Source organism: Palaemon carinicauda, chromosome 22, assembly GCF_036898095.1.
Source record: "Palaemon carinicauda isolate YSFRI2023 chromosome 22, ASM3689809v2, whole genome shotgun sequence".
Lineage (NCBI taxonomy): Eukaryota > Metazoa > Arthropoda > Malacostraca > Decapoda > Palaemonidae > Palaemon > Palaemon carinicauda.
In genome coordinates this window covers 31556864-31579627 of record NC_090746.1, presented here as the reverse complement: position 1 = coordinate 31579627, position 22764 = coordinate 31556864, and the positions used below count along the sequence as shown (strand labels likewise).

The 22764-nt window shown below is 44.4% G+C and overlaps 1 protein-coding gene across 3 annotated transcripts in view; it reads right to left on the bottom strand.

Annotated features, from left to right (window-relative positions):
* The window catches only part of Vps52 (vacuolar protein sorting 52), a 341955-nt gene that overhangs the window by 117925 nt on the left and 201266 nt on the right, over positions 1 to 22764 (bottom strand). For all 3 annotated transcript variants that reach the window (XM_068346101.1, XM_068346099.1, XM_068346100.1), the window contains exon 7: positions 4887 to 5019. In XM_068346101.1, the coding sequence (XP_068202202.1) occupies positions 4887 to 5019 (133 nt within the window). The remainder of the gene's footprint in view (positions 1 to 4886; positions 5020 to 22764) is intronic.

Genomic DNA, 22764 nt, shown 5'->3' with positions numbered 1-22764 from the left:
TTCGGGAGTATCGGGATGTGGAAATACGTGTCCTGCAGATCCAACGACACTATCCAGTCTCCCTGTCTGGTGCCTGCTAGGACTGACGCAGAACTTTCCATGACAAATTTTACTTTGCTGACGAACTTGTTCAAGGGACTGACGTCCAGAACAGGTCTCCATCCCCACGAGTTCTTCGGAACTAGAAAAAGTCTGATGTAAAACCCCTCCGAAGAGGTGTCCTCTACTACTTCTATGGCTGATTTCGACAGCATTAGGTTGACTTGCTCTTGAAGAGGAGCTGCCTTGTTCCCTGAGTAGGTTGCTGTCAACTCTAAGGGTTTCGACGACATGGGAGGCATTCTCAGGAAGGGGATCTTGTATCCCTCCTTCAGGATATCGATTGTCCAGACGTCCGGCCCCCTTGGGTTCCACTCTTGCCAAAAGTGGGATAACCTGGCTCCCACTAGTGTCTGGAGGTTGCAGGGCTCACTTCTTTGATTTGGGTTGCTGTCTTGAGAATCTGCGAGGTTGTCCTCCAGCAGCAATTCTCTGAGTTCCCCTCGAAGGGGCTCTCCCACGAAAGGGCTGGTGAGTGGGAGGAGCTTCCTTTTGCTTCCTTACTAAAAAGCTAGCTGGGAGGACTTTCTTGGCAGTCCTAGAGATAAGCTCCTGCGTAGCCTGTTGTGCAAGAGCTGCCAACAAATATTTCACTAAATCAGGAGGGAAGAGATGGTTACCCAAAGGAGCAAATAAAAGTTCTGATCTCTGAGCAAGGGTCAAACCTGAAGATAGAAAGGAACATAGCATAGCCCTCTTTTTAAGAACTCCTGCCGTGAAAAGGGCGGAGAGTTCGACGGACCCATCCCTCACGGCCTTATCAAAACAGGCAATCAGATGCATCTGAATCTCGTTCTTTGGGTCTGTGGCCTCAGCTAGGGCTCCGAGAGTCCAGTCCATAAGGCTGAAGACTTCTATAGTCCTAAAAATGCCCTTCAGCAAGTGGTCCATCTCAGAAGTGGACCACATAATCTTAGACTTGCTCATAGCTGACCTGCGTGAGGCGTCAACAAGTCTGGAGAAGTCTCCCTGGGAGGAGGCAGGAACTCCCAAACCGAGAACCTCCCCAGTCTCATACCATACACTAGATCTGGAGGCCAGTCTAGTAAGGGGAAAGGAAAAGGAGACCTTCCCTAGATCCTTTCTCTTGGAAGTCCATTGACTGAGAGTTGAGAAAGCTCTCTTAACCGATCTGGCTAGAACCATTTTCTTGAAAGAGGATGGTTTTCGGGGTCTGCCCTTCAAAAACTGGGAGGGCGGGCTCTGAGGCATAGGCTGAGTAAAGTCCTTTGGATACAATGTTGTCAGAACAGCCAGTAATTTTTAAGATCAGCTGCATGCAGCGTATCCTGGGATTCCTCCTCTGAAACTTTGGCTAAGGGAATATCGATCTCCTGAGTCGAATGGGTAGGAGACAAAACCACCTCATCCTGTCGATTCTCGTCTTCCAGAAAAAACTCATCATGCTGTGATGGAATATCAGGAGAGATTCCAGCCAGTTGCGAGGAAGTGTCACGCTTGCGTGTGTCTTGCCAAACTCCCGCATGTCTCAAGGGAGAGTCATGATCAAGTGCTTCCAGCATAATTCCATCATGCTGCAAGGAAGCGTGAACATTGCAAACCGCGTGCTGCGAGGAAAAGTCCAGCTCGCGTGCGTCCAGCGTGCGTCCCGCATGCTGTATGTTTAAAGCCTGACGCGAGGAAGCGTTAACTGCGCGTCCAGCATGTCGCGAAGGAGAGACAACTGCTTGTCTATCATGCTGCGGGGACAAGTCCTGATTGCATGCGACGCATGCGTCCAGCCTGATGCATGTGTCCAGTTTGCTGCATGCTTCCAGCGTGCTGCATGCGTCCAGCATACCGCGAGGGAGCATCCAGAACCTTGTCGCTTCCCGTAATGCGTCCCGATCGCTGCGAGGGAGCGTTGCTGAGCGCAGGAATAACTCGCTGGCTGATAGCGCCTTGGTTAGCGACAGCATCTTTCCTTGGTCCATTGATGTCCTTTGGTTCTTTTTTACGAGACTCCTCTGTTTGTGAATTGTATGCATCAAACAGTGACGTAATAGACCTTTTCAGCTCTGACAGATCTGACACTTGCGGCGCTTCCAGACTGCTGCGAGGGGGCGTCGCGATTCTTATCGCTAGCTGAACTGCATTCCGATCGCTGTAAGGAAGCGTCAAACGTTGTCGACTGGCCACCAGGAGGAGAAAGTCCTTGCGACATTTCCCAATCTGGGGAAGGGTGAGAAGCGTGCACAGAAGTAATATGAGCACCCTCTTCCTCCGACGAACTATGTGCCTTCCGCGACTGTTTAGGTGCAGGCACGTCGTCTTCTAACGAAAGAAAAACTTCCGGCGAGCTCCAGTTACTGCAGGATGGCTGCTGTAACTTAGCAGGAGACATACGTCTCTTGAGCGGCCTTGAAAGAAGCGGTTGACGCCAACCACGTCTAGGTTTTATGTCATCCGACGAGGACGAACACTTTCTTACCTCGCCTTTCCTGCGGTTAGGGGGAGCGTCCTGAGAAGCGTCAACAGAATCGCTCGAGGGGATGTCCGTTCGCTGATCAAGGTCTGACATATCCTTTCGCCTTTCGACATTCCTTCTCCCAGGGGTTGGGGAGCATGGAAGAGGTCCCGGGCTAGGATTATGACGGACACGAACGGACACACCCTCCACTTCACTATCACTATTCACAAACTTGCTTTGCAAGCCACGCACTTCCCCCCACATAACTTCTTTTTCCGAAGTCAGGGATTGAACCTGTGCACCTAAGGCTGAAATTGCAGTCAACACATCCTTTAAAGAAGGCTCACTTACCTCGGACACCATAGCGGGGTCTGGGACTACTCCCTTAGGATCAGGAATAGGAATATTAGTATGAAGTACATTAGAAGGAATATGACTATCAGACGATCTATTTGAAAGAACACTGGTCGATCTAGCTCTTCTAAGCCTATCCTTCTCTAGTCGCTTAACATAGCGATCAAACTCCTTCCACTCTCTATCAGATAAGGACTGACATTCAATGCATCAGTTACTAAAAGTACATACATGCCCTCTGCAACCATACATATTGAGTGAGGATCAACAGAGGCCTTAGGCATACGAGTCTTGCATCCTCTAACACACCTTCTTATTACAGAATCAGCCATTTTGTAATCAGAAAAAAGTCCAGGTAAAAAAACCAACAAAGTCTATCTAAATTGAGTGAAAAGTCAAAGGGATATCTAAATACAAGCAGCGAAAGCCATCAACAATATTCAAACAAAAGGTACTTCACCAAATTGTAGATAAAGTAATATCAGCGAAACAAATTTCCTAAGTACAGTATTGACTCAATCAACGGCAGGGAATTTCTGAGGAATGTTGGGAATAGTTCCAGTTACCTATGAGAGATGGCGCTTATGTATGACCACCTACTCACCTGGCGGCGATAGTCACGAAATTTGAATTTCTGTCGTGCGCGTGACGAAACGCGGGATTAAGCTATATATATGTAACTACCAGGGAAGTTACATATTTAAAAACACTAATTTTCAGGATAATTTGACCTGGCGTCGCAAAACCGAAGGCCAGAGGCAAAAATCCTATGCAGTTTGGAGATGTCATAAGTCACCTTATTAAGTGGTATGAATGTCATAGTCCTGTCCTTGAAAAGTGGCAATAGCTGGCTGGCCCTCTTAAAGCAAAAGGTGTGGATGGATCTCATTAAATGCTCAAAATAGAAGCTGTAGGCTTTCTTAGTGAATTCAAAGTACTGCAATTTGGTGCCATACTTGTGTTATTATTATTACTTGCTAAGCTACAAGCCTAGTTGGAAGAGCGGGATGCTATAAGCCCAAGGGCTCCAACAGGGAAAATAGTCTAGTGAGGAAAGGGAATAAGGAAAAACTACATGAGAAGTTTAAGAACAATAACAACATTAAAATAAATTTTTCATATACTAACTATAAAAACTTGAAAAATAACAAGAGGATAAAAAGTTCAAAATAACGAGAGGAAGAGAAACAAGATAGAATAGGGTGTCCGAGTATACCCTCAAGCAAGATCTCTAAGCCAAGTGTGTGGAAAACCATGGTACAGAGGCTATGGCTCTACCCAAGACTAGAGAACAATGGTTTGATTTTGGGGTGTCCTTCTCCTAGAAGAGCTGCTTACCACAGCTAGACAGTCTCCTACCCTTACCAAGAGGAAAGTAGCCACTGTACAATTAAAATGCAGTAGTTAACCTCTTGAGAGAAGATGAATTGTTTGGTAATTTCAGTCATGTCAAGTGTATGAAGAAAGAGGAGAATGTGGAAAGAATAGGCCAGACTATTGTGTGTGTGTGATGGCAAAGATGAAATGAGCCGTAATCAGAGAGAGGGATCCAATCTAGTACTATCTGGCCAGTCAAAGGACCCAATAACTCTCTAGCAGTAGTATCTCAACTGGTGGCTGGTGCCTTGGCCAACCTACTACCTATCCTCCACTTACGCAAATGTGAATAAAAATGGAGCTATAATGAAAATTCACAACGATCAAAGCTGCAAAGAGCACATGCTCTTGAGGTCTTCAATATCATGAAACTCAAGCTAGGGCTTTTTAGCAGCTTTATTCGGGGAACAGACAGCTGGGTGCCACATGGAAGTCAATTGGTGTGACATATTGGGAAAAGTAGTTGTTTTTAATTCTGAGATTAAGAAACTTGTGGTGTCAAGGTAACATGATTTATGGTAGAATTCATAGAAATAATGCAAGTCTGATATATTGAGAATGACTTCATCTCATTTGGATGACAAAACGTAAGAGCTAATGCATAGCCTAAGTAATTTTGGAAATTATATGAAAATGCAGTAAATACCTGAAGTTTCCACAGCTGCTTTGTGTATGACTGGAAATATGAACAATAAACTTTACTCATGGTTTCCACATATTCATCATGAATTTCAGCTGCTATCCTTCTAGCATGTAGGAGAAGAAATTCAAAGAAGAACCTGAAGGAGTAATAAATTCTATATAAAAATTTTGTTTGCATAAGATCCAAATAAAAAGAGCCTAAAAATTCAATATAAGAACTGAAAATTCAATACTAAGTTTATGAAATACAACACTGAAATTAAAAAGTCAGTTTTCAGTCATACCTAGAAGTCTTCTATTTTTACATGATAAATATAAAGTAATTTGTATTATTCCTAATGATACAAACTTTGAGTTCTTTACAGGGGAATATAATTTCAGCAAAGCTGGAACACTAGCCATAAGACTTTTAGCAAGGTATAACTACCTCACTGCTAGTTAGTGGGTGGTAGGGGGTAGTACTGGCTACCCTGCTCACACACACACATACCTGTGTTGTGTCATCCCTTTTGGTTGCAGGCAGGACTTGCAGGGTATAGGTGATGGCGCATAAAATTTCTATAAAGAGCTCAAGGTTTGTATCGCTAGGAAAAATACAAATGACTTTAAACTTGTCATTTGTTCTGACACTAAATACAAACCCTTTTACTCTTTATTAGGGAAGACTCACCCCTAAAGAGGGTGGAAGTTCTAACCAACTACTGTACCTGTCTTTAGACCATGGGTTTTCCTCCCTTTGTGCTACGCACTTATAAGGGGAGAAACCTTGAAACCTCACTAAAACTTACGTGTATTAGCCCGCTTTAGTGGTCTGAGCAATCTGTGTGATTGAGTGATACTAGCGGTGTGACTAGCCTAGCTAGAAATTTGCAGAAACGTAAGAATCTTTGCACCAACCATAGATGTTATTCAATCCCACCTCACCAGTGGTTATAGGGATGCAACAAGTATACAGTGAACCCTCGCTACTTCGCGGTTCGACAATCGCGGATTCACCACTTCGCGGGGTTTTCCCATAACCCATATATATATACATATCGCGGATTTTCCGGAAAATTCGAAAATACCGCGAAATCTGAAGACAACCAAATACGATATTTTGTTACCTGTAATTCCATTAAAACTGTAATTAGTAATATCTGCTCTTACTGATTGTTCATTGCATTACATATGATATATAATTCAGCACAGAAAGAAATAAAACACGAAAAGAGAATGTGATCATACGATAATTCAGTACGTAGTAAAATTAAATCGAACATGAAACGCAAATCAGATGCAGTCATACCATATTAGAATGGTGTGTACTGTAATGGATGTGCTTCTTTTCCATGAATCTTTTGTATGTATACGTACGTAGTACAGTACTGCATCCAATAATATTCTTTGTTGCAAAAATCACATTTCGAATACTGTAAGCGTACGAGAGAGAGAGAGAGAGAGAGAGAGAGAGAGAGAGAGAGAGAGAGAGAGAGAGAGAGAGAGAGAGAGAGAGAGAGAGAGAGAGAGAGAGAGGCGTAAAATAGCGTACGTAAATTTTTATTATTATTGTTATTATTATTATTATTGTTGTTGTTGTTAATAAAATTATTATTGTTATTATTATTATCATTATTATTATTATTATTACTGTACAGTATTATTATCATTATTTATTATTATTACGGTATTGTACTTAATCTACGTACGTTCATTATGCGCGGGGCAACTTCTATGAGTAACCAACGCATCATAGTACTGTAAGACGGGTTGTGATTGGTTCAAGCGCTGATAGATGACGAATCAAAACTCAAGTTTTGTTATCTAGCCTGTGATTGGTGTTTTGCCCGCATCTTCTACCCGCAGCATCAAAGTTCTCGCGGGGCTGGATCGTTCACTTTCTCTTTCCGCGTATTGTTGAGTAGACGTTCTTAAGTTTGTGAAGTTTAATCTGTGCTGTGTGCGACTGTTTTAAGTTGAACTTTTTGTTGAACTTTCTGTTAAATCCTACTGTACAATGGCTCCCAAGCGTTCTGCTTCTAGTAAGGCTGGTAGTGAGCCTAAACGCCACCGAAGGATGATGACGATAGCTGAGAAGGTTACGCTTCTCGACATGTTAAAAGATGGTAGAAGTTACGCGGCCGCCGGCCGCCATTTTGGCATCAACGAATCCACCGTTCGCTATATCAAAAAGGACGAGGCGAACATTAGAAAGACTGCTGCAATCACCTTTAGCAGATCAGCGAAGCGAGTCGTTACAACGCGTAATAAAACGATCGTACGCATGGAAGGTGCTTTAGCTGTGTGGATTGCCGACTGCCGGAAGAAGAACATAGCCTTGGATACGAACACCATCCAAACAAAGGCTTTGAGCTTATATGAGAATTTTGCTGCAAAGGAACCTAAAGACGACGACGGCAACCATGCTGAAGATGATGATGATGCAGATGATCCTCAACCAGGGACATCCACTGATTCCCAGCCTCAGAAACGTTTTTCCGCAAGCAAAAGATGGTTCGCGAAGTTTCAGAAACGCTTCGCCCTGAAAAGCGTTTCCCTGCATGGGGAGTCTGCTTCCGCTGACACTGCCGCTGCTGAAACTTACGTGAACCAGACTTTCAAGAACATTATCGCTGAAGGTGGATACAAGCCGGAACAAGTGTTTAATATGGATGAAACCGGCTTGTTTTGGAAGAGAATGCCGTCGCGAACTTTCCTGTTCAAAGAGGAAGCCAAAGCCTCTGGCTTTAAGGCATTCAAGGATCGCGTTACCCTCGTGATGTGTGGCAATGCTGCTGGATTTTTGTTAAAGCCGGGGCTTATTTATAAGTCGAAAAATCCTCGCGCTTTGAAAAATAAAAATAAGAATCTCCTTCCCGTGTACTGGATGCATAATCAAAAAGCATGGATTACAAAGATGCTGACCTCCAACTGGTTCCACCAGTGTTTCATCCCGCAAGTCCATGAATATCTCTTAGAGAAGGGCTTGCCATTCAAGATCCTTCTCCTTATGGATAACGCTGGTGGACACGCAACTGACCTGTCGCGTGAGGGCGTTCAGGTTGAGTTCCTGCCACCCAACACCACGTCATTAATTCAACCGATGGACCAGGGGGTTATCAGGGCGTTCAAGGCCCTCTACACGAAGAATACCTTGGCGGACCTCGTTGCGTGTGTGGATGCTGCCCAAGATGACGAGGATGAAGATTTCAACTTGAAGGCGTACTGGCGGCAGTACACCATAGCCACGTGCCTGCAGAATATTCAAAAGGCACTTCAAGAGATGAAACCTGCAACCGTGAATGCGAGCTGGAAGAAGCTGTGGCCCAATATTGTTTACGACGACAAGGGATTTACTCCGTCGGAAATCCAACACTCTGCAATACGGAAATCTGTGCAGTTGGCTGCCATAATTGGAGGTGACGGGTTTGGCGACATGACGACTGAAGACGTCGACGAGTTGTTGGACTGCCATTCCCAGCCCCTAAATGACGCAGACCTCGAAGACCTGACGAAATCGGCAAGTGAGGAAGAGAGTGAGGGTACCCAGGAAGAGACCCAAGAAAATGTCGAAGAAACGGGCTTAACATTAGAACGGCTTGCCAAGTTCTGCAACCATATGAAGGAGGCGAAAGAAATGTTACAAGAGTGGGACGAGGATATGGTTCGCTCGATGCAATTCTCAAATAAGGTCGATGACATCATGACTCCCTACAAGATGCTCTTGGATCGAAAAAAGAAGCAGCGGCAACAACTTCCGATCACAATGTTCTTCCAGCCTCGCAAAAAAGAGCCAGTTCCTCCTGCTAGTACGCCTTCGGAAGAAATTGAAGAAGTTTCCCAGGAAGAAGTTGAAGAGGTGTCCCAGGAAAAGACACCTCCGTCTGAAGAGACGTAAAATACTATCATTGACTGCACAGTAGAACACATCATCAGCTTCATCATCATCATTTCTACTGTGCAGCAAATTCATCGCCATCACCATTCAAGTTTTTCTTCAACTTCTTTCGTGGTGAGTACAGTAACAATCTTTATTTTTTACTTTAACCTGTTTTATAGTTTAGTAATGTACGTACTGTATGCATTAAGTTAAAGGGAAGGTTTTAAAAGTCTACATGTTGTAACCTATCATATTTTTTTTGTTTAAAATTTACATTTACGTACGTAAAACAATCTCTCTCTCTCTCTCTCTCTCTCTCTCTCTCTCTCTCTCTCTCTCTCTCTCTCTCTCTCTCTCTCTCTCTCTCTCTCAAATTGTTTTCCTGCTTTGCTACGTACAAGTACTGTATAATTTATATTTGTAAGGTAACATATTTTGTAAATGCTTTTACTGTAAATACTGTATGTACTGTATCATTATTTATCACTATCATCATGCGCGTTAAATGCCTTGTTTGTTCTGAGCGTGGTTGTTTACTGAGCGTACACGCCGTCGTTTCAGGCGGCGTCATAAAGAAAAAGATTTCATTTGGAAGTCCTAAGAAAAATACGTAAACTAAAACATTGGTAATAAAAAAATCAACATACAGTACTGTATAATCAATATAATCGATGCAAAAACTAACCTATACATATATGTGTACACTAAATGAGTTTGTTTCTTCATTATGATCAGAGATGAACGTAAACAAAACATTGGTTGCCATTTTTTATCGTGCTTTTTAGGTGTTTAGGAAACGCATGATATAAAATCGCCTTTAATATTTGTGCCTGTTTTAGTTTAGGGTGCTGTAGTACATGCATTAAGTGTTCTGTACATTAAAGGGTGGTTTGTTAACAGTACTATGTACAAGGGAAGGTTTTAAAAGTCCGAATATACATGTTAAATAAATAGGTAAATATGCTGTCACTACTTCGCGGATTTTCACCTATCGCGCCCGCGTCTGGAACCTATCTACCGCGATAAACGAGGGTTCACTGTATACTAAACAGATGGTCTAAGACTGTGTCCTTACCTTCAGATGGAGCTGTCAAAGGGTTGTCCAGAATGTTAATCGCCCTAATTCAGGCCAAAACCCACCAGCGTGGTGTCCTTCAGCAGCGTTCTGGAACCTGTAAGCAGGTTACGTACCTTCGAACGAATCAGTGATAACACCATCGGAACCTGTCGTTCCTGCGGTTGTGCCCGAACAGAATTCCTTCGTCTTAGGTCGGATGGTGGAGAGGTGAACCTTGAGGTACTTGAAGCCTCTAACTGGATCTGGGAATGCTGGTTGAAGCTGTAGCTACCAGGTCTCTACCTGTGGGAGCTTGTGAAGTACCAATAACAGGCAGTCACACTGCCCTTACTAACTTAATGAACCAGGGTATGTCCTTGTTGAACAAAGGGATGGCTATCGAGGCCCCATGTGGGGTTCACGTTCCAGTGTCTGTCCGAGAGGTGTTTGTGGTCTGTCCTTCTGCGGGAAGAGCGTTTATGCTTACCTGGTTGTATGCGCACTGGCACGCTGTCGTGTTCCATCTTGGAGAAACGAGTTGTTGTTTGTAGGTGAACATCTGTAAATGTTAATGTTCTCGGTGATCTCACTCGCTTATCCTTGCGGATAAGGAGTTGCAAGGAGGAACTCTCCCAAACGTGATCCCAGGCTGTTGCGTAGCTGCGTGGTCACATACAGGTGAGTGGTCGCGTAATACTATGTGATCGCGTACTCTTGCGTGGTCCCGTACTGCTGCGTAGTCGCGAACTGCTGCATGGTCACGTACTGCTACGTGGTCGCATACTACTGCGAGGTCACGTACTACTGCGTGTTTACGTAGTGCTGTGTGGTCACATACTGCTGCGTGGTCATGTAGTATACTGCTGCGTGGTCATGTACTATACTGCTGCGTGGTCGCGTACTGCTGCGTGGTCGCGTACTGCTGCGTGGTTGCAAATCGCAGCGTGATCGCGTAATGTTACGTGGTCGGGGGACGCTACTCTGCTACATACTGCTGCATTTCTGGATGCTGCTGAGTGGTCATGAGCTGAGGCGCTATCACGAACTGAACTGATGCCGCGAGCTGAAGTGTTACCACGATCGCTAGGTGAAGTGCAGTCACGAGCTGAGGGGAGGTCACGAGTTGAAGAGTCAACACGAGCTGGAACCTGGTCTTGAGTTTGCTACCTGGTCGCAAACTGGAACCTAGTTGAGAGCTGGACCTTGGTCACGAGTTGGAAACCTGAACTGTCTAGACATTGATGGGTATGTCGGACAATGCTTGAGCGATCGCACTGGATCACGTCAGTCGTTCCAGTTGTTTCTACTGTTGGTGTTGCGAGATGGTGGCGGCTATCGCTGGTCGTAGTTGGCAGGAACTCTGGTAACAAGTTGACCGCTGATGTTGTAATGGTTTGAGGACTGTGGCCAGGTGTAGCACGGGGACTGCCTAGTATGCGAATGTCAACCACACACTAACGTTCACAACACAAAGATAAAACGGTGGAATACCCAAAAAATCTGAGTAAAAGGTAAACAGTCAAGAGAACTGGGCACTGGGCCCCACCTCTTGATTTTTTATACTGGGCAAGGGGATCAAGCTAGAGCCTCAAATATGACAAATTCGTAGATAATTTGTATTTTTCCTAACGATACAAACTTTTGGCTATTTATTAGGGCTTATTACTATTAGCGAAGCTGAAAGGACGAACCATTAAAATTTTAGCAAAGGTTAACTACTCGTTCCGCTAATTAGCGGGGATAGGGAGTAGCTTGCTACTGCTCCCACTCACACACCGGTGATTTAGCTCACTTTGCTTGGAGGTAGGACTTCAAGGGGGATAGGGCTGGCAGGTAAGTTTGTATAAACAGCTAAAGGTTTGTATCGTTGGAAAAAATACAAATTATCTACGAATTTGTCATTTGTTTCATAACTGGAATACAAACCTATGCTCTTTATTATGGTGACTCACACATCAGGCGGATGGATGTACCTGCCAAACTGGCTTTTTGCTTTACTCGGGGGCTCCTTACTTTGAATAGGTTTGTACCAAAAATAAGGAGTCCCTGCACCTCGCTAAACCTTGTTACTCAAGGTCCACTGCCTACGCAAGCACGCAAGCTGTGTTGAAATGATTAGAAGTGTGACAGTCCAGATAAAAGTTATTCTGAGTCTGTAGGAAAAAACTGTTGTAACCAGGACTTTCCAAATACCACCTCGCCAGGGTATGGGGATGCAACAATATTAGCTTAATACTAGGAACACAAGGAAGCATGGTTTACAGGCGGTGCTTCAAGGTCAGCTTGTGCAGAGAACCCAGGATGCTGCTTTCCCCAAGAGAGGGGAGGATGAAGAAAAGAATAAGAGCCAGTCAAACATTTCATTCACACAGACTAAAACCAGGTAACAGAGCCCTCAACCTTCTGCTACTTGTCTTATAATGAGCTTGAGGTATTACATCAGCTGTTGTGCAGCTACCACAGGACCGATAGAGAACGTATCGAGCCTCCTTTGGGTATATGTCTTGCAGATAGTGGACTGTGAACCCATTCTGACATTTCCATACCCCAAGCTGTAGAACCTGTGTCACAGAGAAGTTTTTCTTGAATGCCAGAGACGTAGCTATGCCCTGACATCGTGGGCTCTGATTCAGGGCATGATCTATGACCTTGCGAATCCAGGTAGAGATGGTGTTTTTTGTGACCCTCTTCTTGTTCCTCCTGCTGACAAAAAGTGCAGACACACGGGGACGGGCTACGGCTGTTCTCTTGAGGTACAGCCTCAAACTTCTCACTGGGCAGAGTAACAGATGATCAGGCTCAAAATCCGGAAGGGGTCAAATCAGGGATCCGCCACTCCCGGATTCTGAGTCTTGGCTACAAACTCAGGGATGAAGCCGAATGTTACCTCTCCCCATCCCCTTGAATGGGCAATGTCGTATGAGAGACCATGAAGTTCACTGACTCACTTGGCCGAAGCCAAAGCTAGTAGGAACACTGTCTTCCAAGTGAGGTGGCGATCTCTTGCCTGGTGTAATGGTTCATAAGGTCTCTTTAGAGACCTGAGAACTCGAACCATGTTCCACGGGGGAGGTCTCACTTCAGACTGAGGACAGGTAAGTTTGTAACTCCGTATGAGTGAGGAAAGTTCTAGCGATGAAATATTCATTCCGTTTAATCTAAGGGCGAGGCTTAAGACTGAGTGATAGCCTTTAACCACCGAGACTGAAAGGTGTATTTCCTCACGCAAATACACGAGGAACTCCGCTATAACTGGAATAGTGGCATCGAGAGGAGAGATACCCCTTCCACAACACCAACTACAGAGGACTTTCCACTTTGCCTGGTAGACTGCTGCTGATGATTTCCACAGGTATCCAGATATCCTGCACACAACTTGTTGGAAAAATCCTCTCTGAGTGAGGAGATGCTGTATAGTCTCCAGGCGTGAAGTTGTAACCAAGCTACGGCTTTGTGGAAGAAGTTGGCATGTGGTTGTTTGACTAGATCGTGTTGTGAAGGGAGTTCTCTTGGAGACTCCGCCAGGAGTTGCAGACGGTCCGGAATCCATTCCGCATGATGCCATAGTGGAACTATGAGAGTCATTGAGAGGTTGACCGTTGTTCTGTCCTTGATGAGTACCCTCCTCATCAGGCAGAACGGGGCAAAGGCGTAAACGTTGATGTTGTCCCACCATTGTTGGAATGCATCTTGCCAGAGAGCCTTGGGGTCTGGGAATGGGGAGCAGAACAATGGGAGTCTGAAGTTCAGGGCCGTTACAAAGAGATCCACAGTTGGAGAACCTCACAAAGTGAGGACTCTGTTGGCTACTAGATGATCCCAAAACCACTCGGTACTCGCTATCTGCAATGCTCTGCTCAGATTGTCGGTGAGCACATTCCTTTTGCCTGGAATGAACTGTGCCGATAGTGGTATCGAGTGAATCTCGGCCCATCTCAGTATCTCTACTGCTAGATGGGATAGGGGCTACGAAAAGGTACCTCCTTGTTTGTTGATGTAAGCCACTACTGAGGTGTTGCCACTCATCACCACCATTGAGTGGCCTGCCAGGAATTGGTGGAACTGTTGAAGGGCCAGAAAGACGGACTTCATCTCTAAGAGATTTATGTGGAGGTACTCTTCTGACTCTGACTAGAGGCCTGAGGTCATGAGATGCCGCATGTGGGCCCCCAACCCTTTTTTTTTGAAGTGTCTGAGAACAGCATCAAATCTGAGGTGAGGACGAGAAGATCCACTCCCTTTCATAGGTTCTCGTCTGATATCCACCGGTATTTGAGTCGCCACTGAAGAGATTGAATCCTGAGGCTACTGTTGGGAACTAGACGGGCCAGAGATGAAAGGTGTCCGAGAAGACATAGACATGTCTGGGCTGAAAATTCTTCTCGTCTGAGAAAGGGTCTTGCAACCTTTCTCAGCCTCTTTATCCTGTCATCTGATGGGAAGGCTTTGTGGAGATTAGTGTCTAATACTGTATTATGACTAGGTATACTATTCTCTGCATAGGAAGCAGGGAAGACTTCTCGAGGTTTACCATGATCCCCAGATCTTGGCAAAACCACAAAAGTTTGTCTCAGTGTTGAAGAAGGGTTGACACCAAGTCCGCTGATTAGCCAGTCGTGCAGATAACGGAGGAGATGGATCCCAATCCTGTGTGCCCAAAATGATACTAGGGTGAACACTCTGGTGAAGACTTGAGGTGCTGTGAAAAGACCAAAGTACAGCACTTTGAACTGGTATCTCCCGTTGTCTAGGCTGAATCGTAAGTACTGTACTTCCTTGAAGATAAATGGATTGGGATCTGGAAGTACGCGTCCTTTAGGTCCAGTGTGCACATGAAGTCCCTTGGTCTTACTGCTTGTCTGACTGTGTCTGCTATCTCCATGCTGAATATGTACAGTAATTAAATAGGGATAACCGGTGTGCAACTAATTAACATTAACTTAAAAAATTATGAAAATTTACTATGCCAGACAAATATCTCACTAAAGTCTCTGACTAAGTATTGCTGCTAAGAATGGTAAAATCCTCAATTTTTTTTTTTTTTAAATGCTTTGTTAATTTATGGGTGCATTTTACCACTTGTAGCATCTTATGACATGGGAAATATGGTACCTAACCTAATAGTTAATACCTGTAAATTAAGTATTGTATTTGATGGCCTATAGGACACACTTTTTTCCCAAAATTTTTAGCTGAAAAAACTGCCCTGCATCTTATACATCATAGGTAAAATTTGAAACCTACCATAGGCTCAGGCTAATCTAACCCTGATTACTTTTACCTACACTAAACTCCGTGCATCCTTATTTCATTTTTATTGCTAGTATTATTATATTATTGCTGGTGCTTTAAAAATGAATTCGTTAAAATGAAAGCAATTTAAACTGAAATGTGACTTTCATTTATAAACATCAGCTGACAAAATGTAAACATTGAGTTATAGTTGCGTTCTCAGCAATCTTACAACTTTCTTTTTCCTTTGCCTTCAATCATTGTAATGGTATCGTTAATAATGGTATTAATCAAATTTACATTAGCATAATTATTTTTCATTAAAAATCCGCCATGATTTGAATTATCCTCACTCTTTCTCCAATCAAGCACCATCTTCTCTGTCACATCATACTGTCATTAGCGGTACTTTATTGTTGAATAAACACAACCAAAATGGCTTTTCTGTTATGTGACGTGTAGAAATTTTTAGGGACATGGCAAGTAAAATATTTGTAGTAACATCTTTACTAAAAGCTCTTAGTATTGTTAGTTATAGCTTGTGTGTGTTTGTTTTTTTATTATGATCGGCAATGAAATGTCAACAAAACGACGTTTCCTATTCTAGGCAGCGTTTATTAGGAAAACTTGATATCGAATCGCTCTTATTTAAATTATTTTCAATTACTAATGATAAAGTAAGTAAACATGTTATTTTTAGTAGTAAAATAAATTTTTGAATATACTTACCCGATAATCATGTAGCTGTCAACTCCGTTGCCCGACAGAATTCTATGGAGGGATACGCCAGCTATCACAATACTAGAAGGGGGTGTACTTACCAGCGCCACCTGTGGCCAGGTACTCAAGTACTTCTTGTTGACACCTCCTCAATTATTCCTCGGTCCACTGGTTCTCTATGGGGAGGAAGGGAGGGTCGATTAAATCATGATTATCGGGTAAGTATATTCAAAAATTTATTTTACTAATAAAAATAACATTTTTCAATATTAAACTTACCCGATAATCATGTAGCTGATTCACACCCAGGGGGGGTGGGTGAAAACCAGTGTACAAGATTAAAGGATAGCTAAGTATCCCGTATTTCATATAATCAGTTATCCACAATAACAATGAAATAATAAGTACCTGGTAAGGAAGTCGACTTGAACCGTTACTCTGCCTTTAATAAGATCGTCTTCCTTACTGAGCGCAGCGTTCCTCTTGGGAGGCTGAATCAACTCAAAGGTGCTAAAGTATACAGGGCTGCAACCCATACTAAAGGACCTCATCACAACCTTTAACCTCGGCGCTTCTCAAGAAAGAATTGACCACCCGCCAAATCAACAAGGATGTGGAAGGCTTCTTAGCCGACCGTACAACCCATAAAAAGTATTCAAGAGAAAGGTTAAAAGGTTATGGGATTATGGGAATGTAGTGGCTGAGCCCTCGCCTACTACTGCATTCGTTGCTACGAATGGTCCCAGGGTGTAGCAGTACTCGTAAAGAGACTGGACATCTTTGAGATAGAATGATGCGAACACTGACTTGCTTCTCCAATAGGTTGCATCCATAACACTCTGCAGAGAATGGTTCTGTTTGAAGGCCACTGAAGTAGCCACAGCTCCCACTTCATGTGTCCTTACCTTCAGCAAAGCAAGGTCTTCTTCCTTCAGATGAGAATGTGTTTCTCTAATCAGAAGCCTGAATAGTAAGAAACTGAGTTCTTAGAACTTGGAAAAGAAGGTTTCTTGATAGCACACTATAAGGCTTCTGATTGTCCTTGTAAAGGTTAAGACCTTTTTAGATAGTACCTAAGAGCTCTAACTGGGCAAAGTACTCTCTTCAGACCATTCCCCACCAAGTTGGACAGGCTTGGGATCTCGAACGACTTAGGCCAAGGACGTGAAGGAAGCTCGTTTAGCAAAAACCGAGCTGCAAGGAACATGTAGCCGTTTCAGATGTGAAAACAATGATCCTGCTGAAGGCGTGGATCTCACTTACTCTTTTAGCTGTTGTCAAGCACACGAGGAAAAGAGTTTTTAATGTGAGGTCCTAAAAAGAGGCTGATTGGAGAGGTTCAAATCTTGATGACATAAGGAACCTTAGGACCACGTCTAGATTCCAGCCTGGAGTGGACAACCGACGTTCCTTTGAGGTCTCAAAAGACCTAGGGAGGTCCTGTAGATCTTTGTTGGTGGAAAGATCCAAGCCTCTGTGGCGGAAAACCGCTGCCAACATACTTCTGTAACCCTTGATCGTAGGAGCTGAAAGGGATCTTACTTTCCTTAGATATAACAGGAAGTCAGCAATCTGGGTTACAGTGGTACTGGTTGAGGAAACTGCATTGGTCTTGTACCAGCTACGGAAGACTTCCCCTATAGACTGATAGATACTGAGAGTGGATGTTCTCCTTGCTTTGGCAATCGCTCTGGCTGCTTCCTTCGAAAAGCCCCTAGCTCTTGAGAGTCTTTCGAAAGTCTGAAGGCAGTCAGACGAAGAGCGTGGAGGATTGGTGTACCTTCTTTACGTGAGGTAGACTTAGAAGGTTCACTCCTAGAGGAAGAGTCCTGGGAATGTCGACCAGCCATTGCAGTACCTCTAAGAACCATTCTCTCGCGGGCCAGAGCGGAGCCAACCAACGTCAGCCGTGTCCCTTTGTGAGAGGAGAACTTCTGAAGTACCCTGTTGACAATCTTGAACGGCGGGAATGCATACAGGTCGAGATGGAACCAATCCAGCAGAAAAGCATCCACGTGAACTGCTGCTGGGTCTGGAATCGGAGAACAATACAACAGGAGTCTCTAGGTTATCGAGGTAGTGAACAGATCTATGGTTGGCTGACCCCACAGGGCCCAAAGTCTGCTGCAAACATTCTTGAGAAGGGTCCACTCTGTGGGGATGACCTGACCCTTCCGTCTGAGGTGATCTGCCATGACATTCATACCGCCCTGAATGAACCTCGTTACCAGTTAGCTTTCGATCTTTAGACCAGATGAGTAGGTCCCTTGCGATCTAGAACAACTTCCACGAAAGAGTCCCTCCCTGCTTGAAGATATAAGCCAGGGCTGTGGTGTTGTCAGAGTCCACCTCCACCACTTTGTTAAGCTGGAGGGACTTGAAGTTTATCAAGGCCAGAATAACCGCCAACAACTCCTTGCAATTGATGTGAAGTGTCCTTTGCTCCTGATTCCAAGTTCCCGAGCATTCTTGTCCGTCCAAAGTCGCACCCCAGCCCGTGTCTGATGCGTCCGAGAGGAGACGGCGGTTGTGTTTCTGAACAGCCAAAGGTAGACTTCCTTGAGAAGAAAGCTGTTCTTACACCACGCGAGAGAAGACCTCCTCTCTTCGGAAACAGGACTGAGACCGTCTCTAGCGTCATGTCCTTTATCCAGTGAGCAGCTAGATGATACTGAAGGGGGGGGAGGTGGAGTCTCCCTAACACGATGAACAGGGCCAGCGATGAAAGTGTCCCTGTTAGACTCATCCACTACCTGACTGAGCATCGGTTCCTTCTCAGCATGCTCTGGATGCATTCTAGGGCTTGGAAGATCCTTGGGGCCGACGGAAAAGTCCGAAAAGCTCGACTCTGAAGATCCATACCCAAGGAGACAATGGTCTGGGATGGGACGAGCTGAGACTCCTCAAAATTGACCAGGAGGCCCAGTTCCTTGGTCAGATCCATAGTCCATTTGAAAATCTCCAGACAGCGACGACTTGTGGGAGCTCTTAAAAGCCAGTCGTCTGACGGAGCCGGACACAAGATCATGGTACTGCTGCACAGTCTGTGAACTGTCAATCATGGGCAAGCGAGGAAGTACAGTGACAACCCGAATCTGTCTAGACTGTCTGGGTCGTACAGACAAACTCCTTATCGGGTTGCTGAGGTTGCCGCACTGCGTCACAACAAGTCACTTCTGTTGGTTGTTGAACGTCTTCCCCGTGACACATTGACTCCGTAAACAAAAAATCCTCTAACAAGGACTAAGCTTGGACTGCATGTCTTGTAACACAGCTCAAGGTCTATGGGAGCAGGTGTGGTAACAGACGGGATTAGCGACTGAAGTGGAACCATTACCTTCCCTGGAAGCATGTTATGCTTAAATAAAAGTCCATAGGAGGCTATGCAGCTAAAGGCTCCCTCCAAATGACAGAGTCCTCAAGGGAATATCAGAAGGAGGGAGAAAAGAACTTTCTCATCTACAGGGACCATATCCTAGAAAAGCTAAGTTCTCTCAGTGAGGGTTCACTGGTGCAAAAGCAGCAGACTAGAAGGCAACGTTATGAAACTGCTTGACAGTCTAGTGAGTTGGCAACAACCAAAGATGTGTGACTGAGAAGCATGCGGTAAGGTATGCAGAGCATGTTGTATGCAGAGTATGCTGTATGCCGAGCATGCTGTATGTAGAGCATGTTGTATGCAGAGCATGCTGAATGCCGAGCATGCTGAATGCAGAGCATGCTGAATGCAGAGCATGCTGTGTGCAGAGCATGTTGTATGCAGAGCATGCTGTATGTAGAGCATGTTGTATGCAGAGCATGCTGAATGCAGAGCATGCTGTATGCAGAGCATGTAGTATGCAGAGCATGCTGTGAGCAGAGCATGTAAGGTAAGCAGAGCGTGTGCATGGCGTTTAACATTTCTCAGAAATTCCATGACCAGTGCTAGAGTGCTTTATGCATGCTTGCATGGGGTTTTAATATCAACATAATATATACCTTACATTCATAACTCATGATTCATATTTTTGCCATATTTTGCGATATTGTTAAAAATATATTGCCAGGAATACAAATATATTTTTATAAGTAATACAAATAACCTCCATTATCATAGGTTTGAAAATGGAGGTAAGGTATGCTGAACAGCAGAGTCAGAACGAGCTGGAACAACAATAGTTGTGGTTTCCTCTTCAAGACTCTGTTGAGGGAACACCTGAGGCTCAGTCTGCAAAGGCTGATCAGCAGAAGGTAGGCTCATGGGTGGAGGAGGCTGACTCCTGGCATGAGTGGCTGAACTCAAGGGTTGCGCTTGCTGAGTGGTTGGCGGATGCGCAGTAGCAAGTTCCTGAGGAACGAGTTGAGGTTCCTGCGGTGTGAGCTGAGAGCGAAAAGGTAGTGGCTGCGCAGAACGCAGTAAAAAACTCGCAAGTTGAGGCTCCTGAGGCGCAAGGCTAAGGTGTTGAGGTGCTTGCCTTGAGGAGGGTTGAGCTCGCTGCAGCGAGAGCTGAGGAGACTGACTCATGGACGGGAGAGGTTGTTGTACCTCAACCGAGTGTTGCATCACTGGTGGAGCAGCAAGTGGAGGTGGAGGAAGAGAGGTATAATCCTCCTGATCCCATTGTAAAAGTTGCCTTAAGGAAGGCGGAGGCTGAACACCACTGGGAACAGCAAACTCAGAACGTGGCTCAACATCGTACGCCTGGCAGGTGGAACTGCGATCAGGCGGAGCGAGCGCAGGCGGAGGGAGTGTAGGCGGAGGCGGAGGCGCAACACTCTCAGCCCGACACTCACGCATCAAGTCCGAAAGCAGTGCTTGCATGGACTGTAGTAGAGTCCACTTGGGGTCGGCAGAAACTACAGTAGGCTGAGGTAAAGCCTTAACAGTCGAGCTCTGTTGTGGCAGAACCTTACTCCTCTTAGGCGGAGTGCATTCAACTGATGACTGAGGAGAGTCAGAGCTAACCCAATGACTGCATCCGGGTTGTTGAACTCTAACTTCGTACGTCTGGCATAGGTCTGGACTTTACGTTTAAGAGGTCTTGAGACCTGAGACCAGCGTTTTCTCCCCTAAATTTCTTCTGCAGACGAGCAAAATAAGGGCTCAATCGTCTGCGGGTGGGAGTGACGGTCTCGGTAAGACACGCCCACAACCACCGAGGATACTTCTGTGCGCCGATCAAGGCCTGCTGAACCCTTCTGCCCTTCGACATTGCTTCTCCCCTGGGCTTGGGAGCTTGCAAGAGGTCCCGGACTAGGAGGACGACTGGCGCGCACAGAAGTACCCTCACGCACAACACTGAACTTTGCGCTAATCACTTATCACTTTGATTTTCTGTTTGCACTTATTTCACTGAACTCGAAACTTTAAGTGGTTTGTACCTGAAACACGCAATTCTATCCTTTCTCAAAAGTTAGTAGTTGCGAAAACAGAATTACAATGTAACAGAAAAAATCTAATGAAAGATAAATAATTCAGTGGCTGGAAAGAGACTAAACACTAGATCACTCTAGAAACGTTTACCTTCTTCCCCTAAAGAGACTAGGGAGAAGAGTAAAAACGATAACAACGTTATTCGTACGCCTGGCAGGCTTGAATGAAACGTTTATTCTCCTCTTTCTCCCTCCGTCTCTATCTCTCTCTCTCTCTCTCTCTCTCTCTTGACTTAGAACCTGAGAGAAGAGCCCAATCATATATATCGTTAAAACATATTATTGTTAAAGGAAAAAACTGAAATATTTCCCAAAATGAAAAGTTCCTTTATTAGGATCAAAACCATTAAGTTAAGAAAGAATGAACAAAACGCTAGACACGGTTACTCTTACTGCAACGTGAAACCGTGAAAACTCTTTCTCTATCGTAACGATAGAGTGCAAGTTGAACGTTCTGAACGTCAACAACTGCAGAGACAAAACAAAACGTTAGTTCAACTTTGAAAACAGTACTAGACTATCAAAGAAATTCTTTCAAAGACATTAAAATAGCATAATATGTTAACAGGTAAAACCGAAATGACGGGCTCAATGTTAATTAACTTCGGTACCAAGAAAAGACCGCCTACTATTAGGAAGGTCGAATATAAACAAATATAAAAATTAATTTTAATAAGTTTATAATAAAAGGAAGTTAATCGAAGAGGCCTATAAGAGGCGGAGAGATATAAAATAAATCTATAACTTTTGTTACAAAATTAAGAAAGAGAGTCTATACTCTCTTAGACACCAACACTTCCGTCTAAGGGAAGGGTCGGCCATTGAAAGGTGAAAGAGAGTTCATACTCTCTTCGACACCATAATTAATCAAATTAATTCCAAAAGCTAACTAAGCTAATATAGAAGTTTCCAGTAAAGCGACAGCCGAAATCAAAGAGAAATACTTCACCAAAGTCGTGAAAATACTCCAAGAACATAAGCGTATCCCAGAACGTCTTGCCGGAAGCACGACAGAGGAATAATTGAGGAGGTGTCAACAAGAAGTACTTGAGTACCTGGCCACAGGTGGCGCTGGTAAGTACACCCCCTTCTAGTATTGTGATAGCTGGCGTATCCCTCCATAGAATTCTGTCGGGCAACGGAGTTGACAGCTACATGATTATCGGGTAAGTTTAATATTGAAAATAAAATTAATAACATTATTATTTCATATCAAATACTTGGTAGGACATCTGTTGCTGGAAAAACGGATTTTGAGCGAAGCGAAAAATCTATTTTTGGGTGAGATAGCCATGTCGTCCTGATGGAAGGTTCCTATAAGTAGCTTCCAAGGGATATCTGAACTACAGTGATATTCCCAGAGAATTTACCTTTAGGTCTCCAGAATTCTAACTCCTGGAGCGAGTATCCTTAAAATTTCTCTTAAGGATATCGCATAAATCAGGGGACGTATATCTTGATACGACATATAGCAATCTTCACCCCGAATAGCGTTTTCGCCTCGAGGGGGAAGAGTGGCAAATTAGAAGGGGAGCCGTTATCAAGGTTACCCTTCCTCCCATACTACTATTGAGTATCTAGATGGCACCATATCCAAGATGG